Source organism: Frieseomelitta varia, unplaced genomic scaffold (genome assembly GCF_011392965.1).
Source record: "Frieseomelitta varia isolate USP_RPSP 00005682 unplaced genomic scaffold, Fvar_1.2 scaffold_1026, whole genome shotgun sequence".
Classification (NCBI taxonomy): Eukaryota; Metazoa; Arthropoda; class Insecta; order Hymenoptera; family Apidae; genus Frieseomelitta; species Frieseomelitta varia.
In genome coordinates this window covers 162,877-181,120 of record NW_025108669.1, presented here as the reverse complement: position 1 = coordinate 181,120, position 18,244 = coordinate 162,877, and the positions used below count along the sequence as shown (strand labels likewise).

Genomic DNA, 18,244 nt, shown 5'->3' with positions numbered 1-18,244 from the left:
ATTATTATTATTATTATTATATTTTTAATAGTATATGAAAATTTGCTATTAAATTTGAAATATCGATGGTCTTTTTATCTGAAAATCAAGATGCCCGATATTTTCGAGCTTATTCGAGTATATCGAATTTGGATGATTTTAATATAAAAAAATTTCCTTCTAAATAATTCACAAAAAAAGTATTAATTCTTATTCATGAATGACTGATTGAGTTTTTGAAATTAGATTACATATTTAAAATTTATTATAGTGTAGAATTCATGTCATTTTTACTCCATCCATTTTGTGTGGTGGACGTTCTAGACACTTGACTAGGACTTCTGACAGGACTCCTTGCAGGATAATAGACACAAGGTCCTGGACTAGCAGGTCTTCCTGATATTTTCACGCTTTGTCGCATACTACCATTCGAGACATTGTTATTTCTGCTGATAGTATTTGACCTATTTACGTGATAATGTCTGATAGAGTTCCTTAATTCTATATTGGTCATATTGGTAACGATCGACTCGTCATACGTTTGAAATTCTGGACTATCTCTGCCAGGTCCGAATAATCTCGAATTACAAAATAATTTCAGAAATATCCTTTTGAATTTCCTACCGAAGATCACGTAGATAATGAAATTTATGCTACTATTAATCGTTACGAGAAGATTGCCTGTCTGCACCAACCAAAGTGGTGGATCGTTGAGGAAGGTCTCGTGAATGTTCGAGGCCAATGGTAGAATATTACAGATTAGGAAAACGACAACTACACAAAGTAACATCGTTGCTAGTCCGATTTCACGTCTTTGATGTCGAGAGAGTTGTTGCAAATCTCTATTTGCTTTTCTTACCTGAAACATCATATTCAATTAGTTACTTTTTAGAACGTCTTATATTCATTTAATTCAAAATGAAATTAATTTTATATGAGACAAACATTTATGAAAAAGGTATAATTAATTTTATATTCAATTATAATTCGGTAATGATTTGGGAAGGTGTTGAATAGATATAGAAGATTAGAAAGAAGTAAAGTTTAGTAAATAGACTGTGAATATATGTATGTATATAGATATTTGAAAGAAAAGAGGGCGAATGATGAAATTTGTATTAGTAATTAATTACATTTTGAATTTGGTTTTAAGTTACATGTTACGGTATCATATTAGAAATTATAATAATAATTAAATAATATTATACATACATTTTTACCTTTATATGTTTCAGTATAAAAATAATAAACGAAATTGAAATATTATATGTTATAAAAATAATATTAACTTCGATACAATTTGTATTTTTTAAAAACATGTTTTTTGCGTTGTTTTATTCTTTTAGCAATATTAAGAATATTAAAAAAAATATTTTACAATTTAAATATTAAGCACTACACACTAGTAAAATGTTTATGTAATAGGGTGGTTTAATAAGAAATAACACTTAAATATTTCCGTTGTTTTTGCAAAAAGGGAAAAAACTTTATTAACAAAAGTTGTTTAGTGTAGAGAAGACTATAATATGGTAATTACAATTTTTTTGTAGCTGGTGAGGTATCTCTAGATTAGTTTTTTTTAGATTATTTTTTTTTAGATGGAATTATATATATTTTTATATATTAATTTTCTATATTAATACGGATCGACATTTTCTATAAAGAAGTATCAACGTATGAGTATCGAAAAATTATTAATTTAAGAGATATTTCAACTTTAATTTTACAAAACCTATAAAAAGATAAAAAAATGTCTTTTCTTGCCTTTTCATGCAATAAATTTGCAAAATTGTGTCATGCAATATATTGAATTCTGTCTGTACAGACGTTACTCGTTTTTGTCGTTATCGTCGACTGTCAAATAACCGATGACGTAATAGCGATATTAATGTCTATAAGTCTATAGTCTGTAATCTGTCCCTTATAATTAAACTTTATTTTGCGAATATTATTTCTTTTTAATTCTTTTGTATTACAGAAGGCGGCCGGTAATCCTTGTCCACAATGTTGTAGATAACCGAGTTTACGCGAGGCACCCTATAGATACTGAGTCCGATCTCGCAATCACGTCATCCGTTATCAGTCATCGGTGAAGACTACTACAATAAAAATTGATGTATTAATAACGTCTATGTAAGCAGAATTTAATGTATTGTGCCGAAAGTTTTCGATATAACACATTATTAATTCTAGAAATTAATAAAAATCCGAAACTAAAATTTTATATTTGGAGTTCTTTCTTTCTCCTCTCCATTTCCTCAAAATTTCATGTCGATTAAGAACTGATGTAAAAACATGTCGACTTCATAATTAACATAATAACATCAAGTAAATATGACACGATTTATTTTACTCACCCTTTGGTAGATGGCTGCATTGAATATCACCAAAGCAAGGAAAGGAAAAAGATAGCAAATAAAAAAATACATCCAGTGGACGTAAAGGGTGACATACAACTCGTTGCTTCTCAAATCCGCCGGATATAAGCAGTATATAGTAACATTATATTTCCAATGAATTTCCGTATAATAATCTACTTCCCAAAATCTATAAAAAAAGGCAGAACAAGAGTATTAATGGTATAATTCAATCTCAAGTTCAACGGATGATAAAACGAATACTCACTTTGGTAGATTGTAAACAAAGGAAAATATCACGATAATCAATACAGCAAGCCGAGCTCGTCCATACGTACAAAAGGACCTAGCTCTTAAAGGATGGCACACTGCGATATATCTCTCTAGTGTCACGGTTAGAGTCAAATACACTGTTGCGATTTGCGCCATGCATGATAATGGATACAAGAATCGAACTGTCTTCGGGTACACAATGAACTTATAGTCGAATAGTAGGCCAGTATACGCGTAAATTGCAGGTAAACCATAAATTAATATCTGAAAATGTCACAAATTTTTTTTTCATTAGTATTGTTCGCTCAAGTGGAATAACGAAAGCAATTTAGCTAATTTAGATAAACGCTTTTCTTTTTTTCAGTAATTAAAACAAATTTTTCTCTCGAGTAATTAAGAAACAGGATTGAGTTTTTAATATTAAATTTAATCTTACATGTATTGTTTTAAAAATATTCTCAAATAGTCTCAAATTATATTAAAAATATTTCGTTATTCAAATATTGTTTAATACTAATTTTGAAATTGCAACAGTTTAGGAAACGCAATGATCTATAGATGTGAAATTTAATAACCTAAATTGAATATGCGGAAGATCGAGATATTTAAACATTTAATTAACGATATTTTCATTGCAGTAATATGTTTTGCGATTATTATTTTGTTCTTTATGTCCTCAAAGAATAATAAATTAACAAAAGACTTTGTCACCGTATTTGTATATCTCAACAACTTTGCTCTCGAAGGATCAATTAACAATTATAAATTGATAATGACTAGATTGCGGATTTTTATATATTTGTAGGAAATTTAAAACTACAAAAACGCACAAAGCATATAATCTGTAAAAATATGTATCTACAATATTTATTATATCTATTATATGAAATTGAATATTTTTTAGTTGAATGAGATAAATTTCTACTTAGATTTCATTTATAAATCAATTAGGTTTATAAAAATACATATTTACATAAAAATTCATAATATAGGGATGATAGAATGTTCGTATAAAATATTCTATTGCGCAGGAAATTCTATATCTTCCATTTACTTTATATGTAAGTGGTCGCGATTTAAGATTCTACTTTAGCTAGTCCTTTTAAGCTACTTTCTCATGTCTGGAAGATAATGCTGGCAAAGTTTCAAGTTGAGCGTTTAGCAGTTTTCATGTCGAATATTTTGTCAACATAAGCAATTTAAAAGTGACAAGCTAAAAGTGACTAACAAATATCACGACTAATAATAATTTACTTACCGAAATGACAATTAATATGGTATCGCATCTGGCTAGGCCGATTAACAAGTAATTAATCGATGATTTCATTTGTGGTCTTGACAGAATGATCATTGAGATGACGTTACCGAATATTCCAAAAATACTGACTAGGTTTACTAGCACACCATAGATAATGAAATCAAACAAACCGCTCGAATTGATTTCTTGTTTACATTCGAGCGGTTCTCCTGCAGTTTCCTTAATCGATAAATTTTCCAATAATTGGTCAGCTTCGTAGTACCTGGTACTGTTCAAAGCTTCAAAACTTGTTTCCATCGTTTTCAGCTATCTTCGTTTCTTTTTTTCGCCCGATTCTTCATCAATGTTTCTTTTTTTCTTTCATGTCACCATTTCTGATTTTTCAAAAGTATTTTTTTTTCTTATCACGTACATGTGTATAATCAATAATACGTATGATTTCAATTGATCTTTTGCTACAGGCTTTTTTTGTAGAAAAAAATTCACTCGGGAATGGATTTGTTTTTGTTCGATTCAAATTTTGTACATGACGCGCAAAATATTTTTCTTCTTACATTTTAATTCAACTCTCACTACCTTTTGACTTTGTGAAAGTCGAGAACTAATAATTTTAGCAACATAACGAAGATTTTATCAAAGTTCCAAACTGCTATTTAGCATGTTCTGAAAAACTATCAATTTCAATTTGATCTGCTCGATGAAAATTTTGTAAATCTCTCGTATACACATTTGTGATATATTACAGTTTTACAATAGCCGACAATTCATCTTCTTGTTGGTTTGAATTTCCAGGAATCTGTAATTAAAGAGCATAATGTTTATTTTGAAATGCAATTTCTCATTCGCATTTATTAAATAAGATGTAGATATACAATTCAGTAAGTATCTTGCTCACCTCTGATATCTTTGTTATTTTTGACAAAACAAAAAAGTCAAGCTTCAAAATCAATTTTTTTTCGAGTTTTTGATTTTAGAGATCATTGCCGTATTTTTAATCATAATAATACATTTTTTTTTTTATTATTGTAGCTGAAAAAAAATGCATTATGTCCATTTTTAAGTAACCTGATATGAAAAAATCAACCAAAAATTTTTTTATTTCTATTCTAAATGTTTATTTTAAAAGAGATATTGCAATGATGGATATCGTACGAAACATACTCAATAAAATTTTCATACTTTTAGATAAATCATTGTGCAAGAATCTATTGGTCAGATTTTTTTTATGAAAAATGAAATATAGATGCATTGAGAATCCTACAACATCAGAAAACGTGTAAAAATAAATTCTATGTATATGCACGCACTATCATTTTTCCAGCTATAATTGAACGTGTAATATTTTTTGTGTATCGTATCTGAAAATGTTTTGAAGCTAATGGAAACCACATTGAATATTTCTCGTAAAATAAACATTTAGAAAAAGAATAAGAAAATCTTCAATTATTTTCCTTTAAATTACCATAATTTTTTCATACCAGATGATTAAAGTCAATACTATCTGAAATACATTTTTCTCCGGCTATAATAATATAAAAAGGAAAATGTCATCATTGTTGTCATAAAAAAAAATGACAATGATTCTGAAAACTTAAGGAAAAATGATGAACCATAATATTTATGGTTTATAAACTAGGTATTTGAAACTAAATAACTTTGTCTTGAGGTATTTCTCTGTATCGGCAAAAATAATGAACATATTGAGATGAGCAAGATAAAAGAAAAAGAAAAACCTTGTATACTATATGAACCGTTTGTTTTGAAAGTTACTTTGAAATGAGTCACTTTCTAGTAATGAAAAATTATGATTCGTTGACGTCTGTGCAAATTATTTATATTGAGAAAAATATAAGTACCCAAGATAACAAAATTTTTCGATTCTTGAAAGTTAGCGTCAATTTTTAGGCACGTTAATACGTAAATTTTTAAACCTCTTGATTTAAAAACAAAGTGATTTGTAGCATTCTTAAAACAAACGGCCCATATGTAGAAGAGAAATAAAATTCTAATAAATATCGCCACCTGGAGTCATATTTTTCTCCGAAAGACAGTGTGACGCGTGTTGCAACTTTTATTCTGCATTCTTAAACGCGTAACATTCAAATACGACGCATTAAATATTGCTCGAATTTCCTGTTAAGTTTGTCGACTCCTTTGATGTGAAAACATCTAGATCACGTATTCGTAGCATTAACTGTATTCGTAAGCCGATGATATCGACCTTATTCGGTAAACAGTAGCATGAGAGGAGAGAAGGGAGAAAATATACACACTAGTGATATCTGCTACCTGTGATCCAGTGATTTCGTGACTTTCAAACGATGCTCCAATAATAAACTTTTAAATATCAACGGTGCAGTAAAATGAGCGTTAACGAACTATGAAAGTGTAATGAGAGAGAAAATGGATTCGTGTTTTGTACCGAGAGAGTTTGAACGCTTGTCCACCATTGTATGAGAAGGCCGATCGGATTAAGAAACTGCGACACTGCTAGAGTGTCTGTAAGTCAGAAATATTAAAATTTTTTATGAATAATATATGGATATAATTATATGGATATGAATATATAATGATTCACGAAAGTACCTTTTATGAATACGTCATACAAAATATTTAAAAGTTTAATTAGTATTATCAATTATCAAAGTATTTGAACAGTCAATTAATAAATCGCAATATTTAATGAGAGCATCTTCAGCATATTTAAGCTAGTTTTAGCACTATATTAATATTATTTCTACTGCATACCAATTTTTTATTAATAAATAATTCTTGAACTTTTACATACACTTTTGGATTGATTTTATCATTACAATTACGATAATCGTGTTTCGTTATAATACTAATGAAATTTCAAAAAAAAGTTTCATATAACGCACTCTATAGTAAGCTTTCGAACTCGACTTTGGTGAACTATTATATTTAAAGAAATATATTAATATATTTATATTGTGTACAAATATTGTTTTTTTTTATATTAATTTATAAAAACAGCGATAATATCCGTTGTAGAAAAATAATGAATTTAATAAAAGAATTAGTCGTCGATAAAATTTATTGGTGAATTTAATATAATGTAGAGAGTAAGGTTAATTCAATTAAAAGATCGGTTCAGTGCCATCTGTATACATCAATTGGTACGTTTCAATCAATCGTTAATTTGGTCTTTTCTAATTTTCATGTTGTTGATTTTGTACACACATGAAAGTTCCTCTTTCTGAGTCAATGCATCGGTATTTTCAATAAACGACTGTCAAATGCCGTTTATTCGAAAGCGTCAAATTAAATTCGTTTTACAACTTCCACGTCATTTTGCACAGGTAGTTTAGCGGGTTGAATATATGCAGTACGAATGACTGAGTATTTGTGTCACCGACAAGCAAACAGACGTTTTATCGATTTTGAACAAGAAAAGGAGAAAAAAAAAGTAGGAGAGAAAAGTTTTGAAAGTGAGAAGGTACTTCCTAAGAAATTTAACTTTATTGCATTTTTCTCACGAACGTGTTCCGTTGCATGAACGGAAGTTTCATTGGTAACGTTTATGCCCTTAATTAAACTTTCGAGGAGCCAAATGCTGCTATTTAGTTTCTCTCTTCTGGATAAATTGCCATCAGTAATAAATCGTATTAATCTATTTTTCGTTAATATGAATTTGTCGACACGTTTATTTTGATTAATATTCGTGGTTCTAATTGGAGAATCACTTTTACATAAATATTTGAATTTTATATATTATGAAATTCAAATAATAATAATAATAATAATAATAATAATAATAATAATAATAAAAATCTTTTAAGAAATAACTTATAGCTAATAATGTAAAAAATTTACATATTATTATTACACATTATAATGTATAAAATTATACGTAAATATGTAAATTTTTTTACATTATAATTATTACAAGTTGTTTTTTAAAAGATTCTTAAAACAATTGATCGCCTCTGCTGACTTGAATAGCTGTTGTGCAAAAGTTACGCACAATTTGTTAAGTAACAAGAATTACGACTATATTGTGATATACATAAATAAGGAAATATTCTTAAATTTTGTTTCGACTCGTTGTGAATTCACACGAGAATATATTCGGTCTGTAGTAGTTACGTTTTATCTATATTACAGTAAATCGCGTTCACTTATATGAAATTGTTACTGCCTAGTTTAAACTGAATTACGCTGCGAATTTTTCACCATGCCGATGCTCCGTAACAAAATTGCTTGAAACTCGCTGGTAAATTAGTTTTCAAAATATATTGCATTTTGAAAAAGCAACTATCGCTGCATTGTCAATTTTTCGCAGAAATGATCATCGTCTTTTATAAATGTTCGTTAGACGTTATGCCTTCGAGGCAATCTTGAGGGTTATTTACATCTCTTATCAGAGGTTACAGGTTTGGGCTAATATTTCGAGAAATATTTCAAGTAAATTCTAATAGCGTGCAGATGAGATGCTCACAGTACATTGTCAGAGGCCGAGTATACGGTACATTAACCACGTCGTTTTAATTATGATTAAGGTTAACGATTGCATACATTGTTGTTTATATTAACAGTTTAATGAAAACGCCTCGTTGCATAAAAAGGAGTTCGTTCTCTCTGTATTGGACTATCGAGATGCTTTGTATTATTTTGTATTGCAATATAAAATTCATAAGGGAGGCTAATGAATTTAGCATAAGGGAAGCTCCATGAATGTTTCAGACTTCAAATTAGTATTTTATTAATAGTAAGTGCAATAGACCCTGGGGATATGGTATCTTCGATGAGAATGCAAATTAGATGAGTTGAATTTGTTTTTCGAATAGGTCAACCCTTTTCAACCCTTTCATTACCATGAACGAATATCTCCCTAACATGGTTCTCGACTCCCCAGTACTATAAACTCATAGACGAAAAATCTCGGTCTAGTCCATGGCGAAGGAATTAATATCATTCAGGAAATAAATATAGAGAAAGATACATAATTCTCATGTGAAATCGTTCGTAGATAACCTCGATGTAACAACAAGATCAATATTGCCAACAACCGGGATGGCAAACCGAGGCCGCTATCATAATTAATGAATGAATTATAATTATGGGAAGAAAACTAATAAAGTCGTTAAGACATCGTCGACCTTAAATTATCATTTACGAGATTATTCTTCGTTACGCTTCGTCAACCGATGAAGTGAGAGTATTAAAGGACTCCAAGATTTTTCTTTTGATCCTGAATGTTGTTTGAACTTTTACGGTTAATTCTGCGAAATGCTATTAACAGATTTAATGAATTACCAGTGTTAAGTATTATTTGTTGAGACATTTTGAAATGTTAATTTCTTCTCGCTTGACATTCTGTGAAACATAATGGTACATAGTTGTTAAGAAAATTCATCGTTGAAGCCGATATTTATATTGCCATGTCAGCCACACGTTGAGATCTCGATATAACAGAGCGAAATGGCCAATAAATAGTCACTATACGTTTGTAAACAAGAGACAGCGCGGTCCGGCGTTTCGCTCTCTCCTTCTCTCTCTCTCTCTCTCTCTCTCTCTCTCTCTCTCCTTCTCTCTATTCTCATACTTTCTCTCTCTTTCACCGTTGACCTTTGACAAGTGTTTTGCATTTGCAACAAATACTATTTTCCAAGTTTGTGTTTTCGTAAATCTTTGCGAGACAAAAGTGACGTTTCATTGAATCGACTTTTGTAAATTGGTCGCATTGTGTCGAGGCTACTCATCTCGTTACTCTTGCGAAGTGGAGCAACCAGGAAATGAGACGGGGTATTACTGTCACTTATAAGTAATAACTTCCAAGTATGAACAACATCTAACGTGTCTTCTTTTGTACTAGCTGTTGCGTTTAAATGGATTTTCTGTTAAGAAAACAAACCATAACTGCAGGGAAAAAAGTTCCAATTACGAAGATATCACGTTTATATCATTGATTATTCATGATTTTCTTTTATTATTAACGTGTAGTTCTTTCTGTAGTATGATGTAGCCACGTTTCTGTCTTCATTTTTTCTTATGAGTGCTGGTCGTTCAACTTGCAGCAGATGGCTCGAATCGAAACTTTGCGGCCATGTCACTGTCAAAAATATAACAGTACACATTCATGTAACGAGAAACACGAAAGAGTCGCAGCTGCTAGGCTGCCATTCGATTTCATTGCTTACGGAAAGTGGAGTAACTGTGTCATAAGATGGGAATGCGATAAGTGATAATAGCCGTTTAAGATCAGACGTCCTGTCTCCGGTCTCCGTTATGTCTTTCTTTCATACACATTAAGGAAACTAAATTCACCACGTTTAATTGTTACTCTCTTGATAACATTCGCAAAACTAGAGCTAGGATGAATTTTTAATGAAAATATTCTTGGCATCACCCTTTCTTAAGATTTGGGATTTTATTTTTCAAAAGAACACATTTTCCAGACGAACACACACACAAAAGCAGTATAATATAATAACATGTGGATTATTTTCAGTACACTGTAGTCACCGTGTTCTACGAAAAGCTCTCCTCGTCATTCTTACGCACATTTATAAATGTCGTAGAGTTTTGAGAAATCTTTCGTACATCTCCTGTAAATATAGTTCTTTATTAAATTTCGGGAATTATGAAAAATTGGCTACGATAAGTGTCGAAGAGTGTAGATCGATTGTGTATTTTTCTAAAAGCTTCGTCAAAGTTTCATTATATGAAGGAACTATGAGTACAAATAATTAGTTGATTGTAAACATCGGTGCTTAAAAATTCAACAGAAAATTCAATCTATGTGATTAATGGAAAGTGAAAGGGAGAGTTATTTACGATCTATACAATCGGCTAATCGGCGAATTTCTTCGTATAAACATGTCGGGATCGACTTCACGAGATTCGATCCAAATTTCACAATCGTCAAGGCTACGCGACCTCTCATACTTAGTGAGATTCTGCCCGCGTAGACAGTATTTCGCGTTAAAATTAGATAAGAAGTTCCTATAGTTCATTCAGAAAGTTGAAGTGAGAAGATAAACCAGTAGTCTAAAGCAACATGTATTTTTAGAGGGTTAGCAATAACGAAGCAACAGCTGACCATTTTATTTTATCGAATCGACGATAGACTTTTTGAATATTAATCGTATTGTCTCGTTCTTTCTTGTTTTCCCTATAAATCTATTGCGTACGTTTGTTGTGATTTTTTTCGAAATTACCACGTTATTTATATTTGAAGCGAGTTCCTATATAACAAATACGTTACGCATAAAACTCAGAATTCGAAAATAGTAAGCTATTTTTGAATATTTTTTCTCTTCGGATTGTATCTTTTATTTTTCCTTCTGTTCTTGTTTTTCCTTTCTAAATACATCTCGGATAAATTTCATTTTTTTTTTTCCAAGAATATTTCTCAGTGCGCGACTGGAGATTGTAGATAATTTTGCTTCAAATACTCCTTGATTATATCTCTGATATAAGCAAAAAATTATCATAAAATTCTGTCCCTGCTCTGCAAGTACTTTTCTCATCAGATTAAATCGTTTCTTTTTTATCCATCTGTTTTTAGTAAAGTCAACACAGGAGATCGATTACAGGAGAACGACTATAAAGATATGGATTTAGCGGCATTTAAGAAAAATCTCGTTATCCTGTTCGTTCAAGACATGGCTGATAATGTTAGATTCTCGAGAGAATGATAATGTTAGATTCACGAATATTTGTTTACTTGATTAACCTTCACCCTTATCGTCTGAACTTTTCTAGACTTTTTTTCTTATTTACGACTGGAGAAATACGAAAGAAATTTAGTCAGACAAAACGCCTTTTTATTGTTTTCTATTTATTTTATTCTCCTATATTTAACTTCTTATATTATGTTTAAAGACGAGAAAATGATGAGACGTGATAAAATACAATAAACAACTTTTAATTATGAATTTCGCGATACTAAAAAGATCTCTGTAGTTATTGAGAAGAATATAAAAAATCAATATCTCTTAAGAACCAGACATAATGAGCCTCGATGAAACTTCCGTAAATCTTTTCTTTTCTTTTTGTTTTACAGTGTTTTATGAATTAAGAAGAGTAATCAATTTCTTGTCAAATTAATAATTTTCACTCTGCAAATATTGGAGATGTAATTTAATTTCCATTAGTAATCATCTTTCAATATTCCATTTTCTTTTATCCTTTTTGAATTTCCTTCGTCATGACAGTTAATTATTTTAAAATGGGAACTAATACATAAATAATCGCATCAGATAAAATTCCGCTCTCTTTCTGAACATTTATCTCATTTCATTCATAATCAGTGAAAAGAAAAAGTTCCTTCCATTTAATGTTCGTGATCTCAAATGGTTGGTAGTGTGGAGCGTCATATAAAGTCTTTTAGTACATATTCTTAAGTTTTCAATGAAATTTCAGGTTGAAAGTTTATTATTAAATTTTCTGGTCTCTGTAACGGAAGAAACGCCACTAGTTCATGGTATATGATAACATGAACTGAAGTTTGACGATATTTTGAGCACGGTGTGTGTATAAAACAGCAAAACGTTTTGAACACAAAATAAGAACGATGGTCGTCAGTTCCTTCTAAAGTGAGAAACTCAAGATGTGATTAACATTTTACTTGATAAGAATTTTATTGAAATTCTTCGTGAAATGTGTGGTTTTGTTAGTTATAATGAAACGTGACGAGAATAATTTTTAAGTGCAAGCATAATATCCGCAGTGACATGAATTGCTTTTGAAAATCTTTCTATTGTTCCATTATGAGGATCCGAACTTTGTTACCGAAACTTTTCTCTTTTTTAAAAAATCTTGTTAGGGATGGATCCGAAACTTTTATATTCTCTTTATGTTCTTTAATATTCTTGAAACTCAAATCTGAAACTTTGTAAGCTTTCAGAACACTCAAAATTTTCGAGACTCGAAACTCTCGAAACTTGAAGTGCTAATTTTATTTCATAAGAGGAATTTTTCTTTAAGAACTGGAGTTAACACTTTTATTTTATTTTCTGTTCAACACAGTTAAACAGAATTTAAATCAAAACATACAAAAATATTTAATCCAAATTCTTATTTATGAACACTAACAACCAAATTCTTTTTGGACCTAATCTACTTCCTTTAATTATTATATATAATATATAAAAATATATTATATATAATATATTTTTAATATACAATTTCCTTTGAAAAGATACAGTTGATGGTGATATAATAAGATATATATATATATTTTTTCTTTTTATAATTTTTTTAAATATGGAATGATAATATCTTATATTGAGATATCTTACATTATCATTCCATAATTACACTCGATTATTACATCTACTTATATTCTCAGAATTAAAACCCACATTCACAAATGCGAATCAGACATTCTTCATTCACGCTGAAAATGATTCTTTATTCATTCACACTTTTTCTAATCTGAATTTCAAAAGTTATGAAAAAATACGAATTTTCGAATTCTCAAAACTCGAAACTTTTAGGTTTCGAGGAATTTTAAGATTTCGACGTTTTCAATAATCCATCTCTATATATAAATTTCACTATATCGATTCAAGTTCTATTAATTCTTTTACATGTTCTGGGAATGATTGTTGAAACTTAGATAGTATCTCTTATCACTTTAATCAAAGATACTCGGATTCATAGTGATATTCTAGCAGATTACAAATATAAGGGACTGACAAATCGGTTAAAGATATACTAATTGTAATTATGTATGTACTGACGAATCTAGTGACAAAACATAGCCAGACTTTGATTGTTCGAACAAATTATCTTATTTGTTAATCGTTAAATATAAACAAGTGCTACTTGAACCAGAGCGATACTTTACTTTGCTGAATATAAAAGGCTGTTAACTGTCGTCAAACTTTAATTATATCCAAAGATACGAGTTACGGTTTGTCGAAATCATAACAAATCAGTGGTAGGCTTTTACGTTCGTTCGTTAAATATATAGTTGTTCAAGACATTTTCTGTTTCACATTTCCTTCTGTTTTCGTCGTATATTATTTTATCTAAAAATGGATGCAATGTATTCCTTTGTGAAAGCTTTTGCTTCTGACAAGAATCATCAGTTTCTTACTCGACACAAGAATATCAATCTTGCGCATTTGTCCAACTCAAAGACAAACTTTCGATCGTTCATTCATTATAAATATAAAGATTATTTTCTATCAAGATTACGCATATTAAAACTATCTGAAAAGATTTTTTGCAAATGGATTGTTATCACAAAAAAAGAAAAGAAACAAATTCTGCTAAAAGAAAATATAAATCCTGCATTCATTCTCGTCATGCCAACGTTAACCTTTTTTCAGCGGTATTAGATTCCCCGAATAAGATCGATTGACGCTAGAATTTCAGTCGTAAATCGCAAATTTAGAAACATTACGGTTATGTACGTTTCGATGTGAGGCCGCCTATGTCGCGTTTTATTCTCCCTGCCAGTACATTATCCAAACGATTCCCTTCGGTCTGGCCGGCATTACAACTACTACAAAATGTATCTCGTAAAAATTTTTTGATTCTCCCGTTTATCTTGCGTTACGGTGACATATACGACCATCATCTTTTTTGCAAAATACGAAATTTTTTTACATGTCACTTCTTAAATCTCTATATCTCTCCTGTATCTTCATAAATTTCATCGAGGTCTAAACTTTAACAAAATGGTCAAATGCGAAATGTCGGATCAAAGATCGAATAATTTTCTATTGTAAGTTGTGGGTTTGCTGGACGACAGCGGCCAACGCTGGCACATTCAAAGTCATACTATCTAATGTCGTACTATCAACATCTAATGAACGTCCGTATGCGTCGTTATGCATATTGATATAATGAATACCTCGCTGTTTTAGTGTTTCACTGATTGGATAATTTAGTGTAATATAGTGAATTTGACGGCCAGTCCGAAATATACCAATGTTACTTTGATTCATGCCGACCGAAGCTACGTACGCGTCATTGTCACAGTATTCCCGTTAATTATTGCGCAATCACGTCAATTAAATTCGCTATTAGACTGTCACAAAATCGCTGAAGTGAGAATACTTAATTTTTGTAAAGATGTAAAATCAATCATTTAATCGATTAATTACTAAATAAATTGATTAAATATATATATTAATATAAATAATTTTTCTTTGCATATTATGATGGCTACGAACATTTTAACAATATCTAGAGGATTGTGTATTGTGTATATTGTGTAATTTCTTGGTTACGTTTAAAAATAGATATTTTATTTTCAACTTATTTAAAATATGAATAAAATAAGACACAAACGGGAGAAGCAAATGATAGCATAGACGTGCACATTCTGGCTGAATTGTGTCGTATTAGCCTGTATTTAGTCTAGAAGTGTATCTGCATATCGTGAAACATAATTGCTTGAGCCTCATCGTGAGTAACAATCGTCACTATCGTGCGCGAGGACGAACCATAGGAATATATCATACATAAAAGGAATTAGAGTCGTAAATCATCACTTGTCCACGATCACGCGCGTGTCGGAGATTTTTGTTAGATGCTATAGCGCCCTCTCCCTTTCATCGATTTTTAGAATGCATACAATAGCGTTTTCCCCTGACGCTCCGTGTTTCAAGATTCACGGAATTCTATTCACTTTAAGGGACGATTAAAGTTCGTCAGACGGAAACTCTTGCTATTAATCTTAAACAATATAGAATAAGTTAGATCGTTTTGGTCCATTTGAACAAGATCGTACATTAAACGGATATTGTTATACGCGAAAGCTTTTGGAAACTGTTTCGTATAAGCACTTAAAGAAGATCCATCCGTTTTTATTGTAACTGCTGAAACGTCGTAATATCTTTATCAAATATTTGATAACTGCCTCGTCTATAAACTTTGTTAATCAAAATCGCGAATACTTCAGACGTTTCATTCTTTATCCATATTACGGATAACGTCTTCTTACAAAACGAATTATCCATCGTTGATCCTTCGAAAAGAATTAAATCCACGTTCTTCATCCGTGCAAATGATCACAACTTCAGTTCGTAGCTCTAATTTCTTTTGACGTGTAGCACGATTCCCCTGACGATCGACGGACATATAAAGGATCTGAAATCGTTTGCTCGAAAAGTCGATTACGATTCTATCGTCGAGTTCTTCTCTTTGTCTCTTGAGAAAAACTGGGAAGGCCAACCTAGTAGATCGTTTTTGTTCTCTTGTCCCTTACTGGAATATCATAGTGCCGAGGCAGTTCTCTTCCAATCGTTTCGCGTTTACACAATTGAATTGCTCTTGAGGGCGCGATCTTTTTCTCGTATTACTTTCGTCCGAGATCATCGAAGAATGATTCCTGTTCGCGAAGTCGAGATAATCGAGTTTCTCCCTCCGCGACTACTATTTGCTATAAAGATCATGCTACCGAATTCCTTTCACCATTTTCCCTTTGGATCCTGTGATTTCACTTTAGGCGAATTCGTTTTTCGTTTATCGAACTATTCCATATGGTAATCACAGGTTCACTGAAATTCCATGAAACGTGAGAAAATCAGACATAAGTATCTCTTTTACGGTATTGGTCGTTGAAACAAAAGCAAGGAGAAAGTGTTGAAATGTAATTTCGTTTTTTGCAAACTAACTAAAACTCTGTGTCACATGATGTCAATTTACATTTGTCTCGTCATTTCGTTGAAACTAATTTTGCTCCACCGTTGCTCAATTTTTTTTCCATTAATTACAAATCCAGATTTTTTATTTTGATCCAATTAAATTTGTAAAACTGTAATTAAAGTATTGATGTTCGTGTTTTTTTTAATAATTTCATAACTGATGGCAACGCTCGATTACTTTCTTCTTCATGACTGTAAAAAATTTTCTGATAATAATAGCGATGTCACTCGAAGCATCGTGTTTATAAGTTCCCCATTTAAAATTATAGCAACGAGCCGTGAAATTTAGTTAATGAGATTTTCGCTTCGTGGGTAAATAGACACTTTCGGTAGGATTAACCGAGGTTTCATTCGCTATGATGGCATAATTTTCCCAAATTCGAACGAATGAATGGAGAAACGATTTTCAGCGAATAACTGTAGGAAAGAATGATTGTACAGAATAGTATCGAAAAATGTCGACCTTTATAATTGATTTCTATTATCTGATGCTGATGGGATCTGATCTTGATAACGAGAAGAAATACCATTGAGAGAACAAAAAGACTCGGCTGGATCCATAACTAAGAAAAACATTTTTCCGTGTCAAAAGCTTGTTAAGAAGTTCAAGCTTTGACACTTTGATATTTGATATGTAATCCCGAAGCGAAGAGAATAAATGAAGATTATTAAACATGATGTGAGCATAAAAAAGCGAATAATGTTGAACATAATATCAGTCATGCTTTAAGATGAATTAGGGAATTCTGAAAATAAGAAAAGCGGCCATAATATCGAGACGATTTAACATTATACTTTTGTTTAAGAATTTTTATCGCACCTTTACGCCAGAAAATATTTTTCTTGATGTCCCGTAATACATTGCTTCGTCGTTCCACTTGGAGCAATATTTTCAAACACAGGGTTACACTTTTTAAACTTTGCAAGATTTTTCAAGCGCTGTTTCACTGATGATTCAAGAGATCCTCAAACAAACTTTGAAACTTTCGTCGAAAATCGAAGGACTGACACTTGGCATTCGACTATCGCTTTTTCGCTGCGATGCAGTTTTTGATCACGTTTACACTTTATGTTTAAATCATTCGTTCAAACGTCATGACGTTTCTGTCAATCTATTGGCACCTGGAACCGGACGAAAAGTCTCGTTTTAAAATTATCGTTGTACGTTCCTCGGTGTTACTTGGCTCTGGATTCTCGTTCAGAATTTCACCCGAGTGTCGCGGTTTCGTTTGTTTTCTTCCTTTTAAACAGACAGGTCACGCGAACTCGATGAAAATTTCCTTAAAATCGCCGCCGTGTTATTTTTAAATTTATAATCTGCAATGCTTCCGCGAACATTTTCGGTTCTCCAATCGAAAGTAGTAAAGTCAACACGCGGTTTCGGAGCGCTTGCAGCGCACTGAGTGCTCCGCCAAGAGAATGGCGCGAGCACAAGAGCATTCGCGAAGGAGCGACGAGTGACCCTGGCAGTGGATGCCGCCTGCGCGGTTTCTCTTCTCTCTCTCTCTTTCTCTATCTATCTGTCTATCTCTATCTCTATCTCTATCCCTCCTCCCTCTGTATCCCTACCAATTATACATCAATCTGTCTCTATTCCTCCCTCATTCTCATCGCAGATTTTCATCTTTTCTTATTTTTTGCCCCTTCCTCTTGTTTTTGCCGTTTCTTTCTTACGTTGCTTCATTTTTACGTGTCGTTTCCACCCTTCTGCCATTCTTTATTTTCCCCGTTTTTCTTCTTTTATCTCT

At 31.5% G+C, this 18,244-nt stretch overlaps 2 protein-coding genes across 3 annotated transcripts in view; one reads left to right on the top strand and one right to left on the bottom strand.

The window, feature by feature from the left end:
• Positions 1-225: 225 nt before the first annotated feature.
• Positions 226-17,937, bottom strand: LOC122527442 (FMRFamide receptor-like). Of its 2 annotated transcripts, XM_043651657.1 has the most exons (6): positions 17,317-17,937; positions 16,058-16,349; positions 3,868-4,663; positions 2,605-2,873; positions 2,337-2,526; positions 226-838 (listed from the first exon to the last, which is right to left on the bottom strand). In XM_043651657.1, exons 3-6 carry the CDS (start codon positions 4,162-4,164, stop codon positions 245-247), a joined length of 1,350 nt encoding a protein of 449 aa, XP_043507592.1. In that variant the 5' UTR covers positions 4,165-4,663; positions 16,058-16,349; positions 17,317-17,937; the 3' UTR covers positions 226-244. The 2 variants fall into 2 exon arrangements, with proteins under 2 accessions (XP_043507592.1, XP_043507586.1); XM_043651651.1 differs by lacking the exon at positions 16,058-16,349.
• LOC122527561 overlaps positions 6,338-18,244 on the top strand; it is a 63,854-nt gene continuing 51,947 nt past the window's right edge. The window contains exon 1 of the mRNA XM_043651855.1: positions 6,338-6,368. The gene's annotated coding sequence lies outside the window, so the exon portion shown is untranslated. The remainder of the gene's footprint in view (positions 6,369-18,244) is intronic.

Bases quoted from the DNA above. Each gene is read 5' to 3' on its own strand.
- LOC122527442 (XM_043651657.1), bottom strand. From the start codon at position 4,164: ATGGAAACAAGTTTTGAAGCTTTGAACAGTACCAGGTACTACGAAGCT. The intron at 2,874-3,867 runs GTAAGTAAATTA...TGACATTTTCAG, and splicing joins CCATATTAATTGTCATTTCG to ATATTAATTTATGGTTTACC. The intron at 2,527-2,604 runs GTGAGTATTCGT...CTTTTTTTATAG, and splicing joins TTTGTTTACAATCTACCAAA to ATTTTGGGAAGTAGATTATT.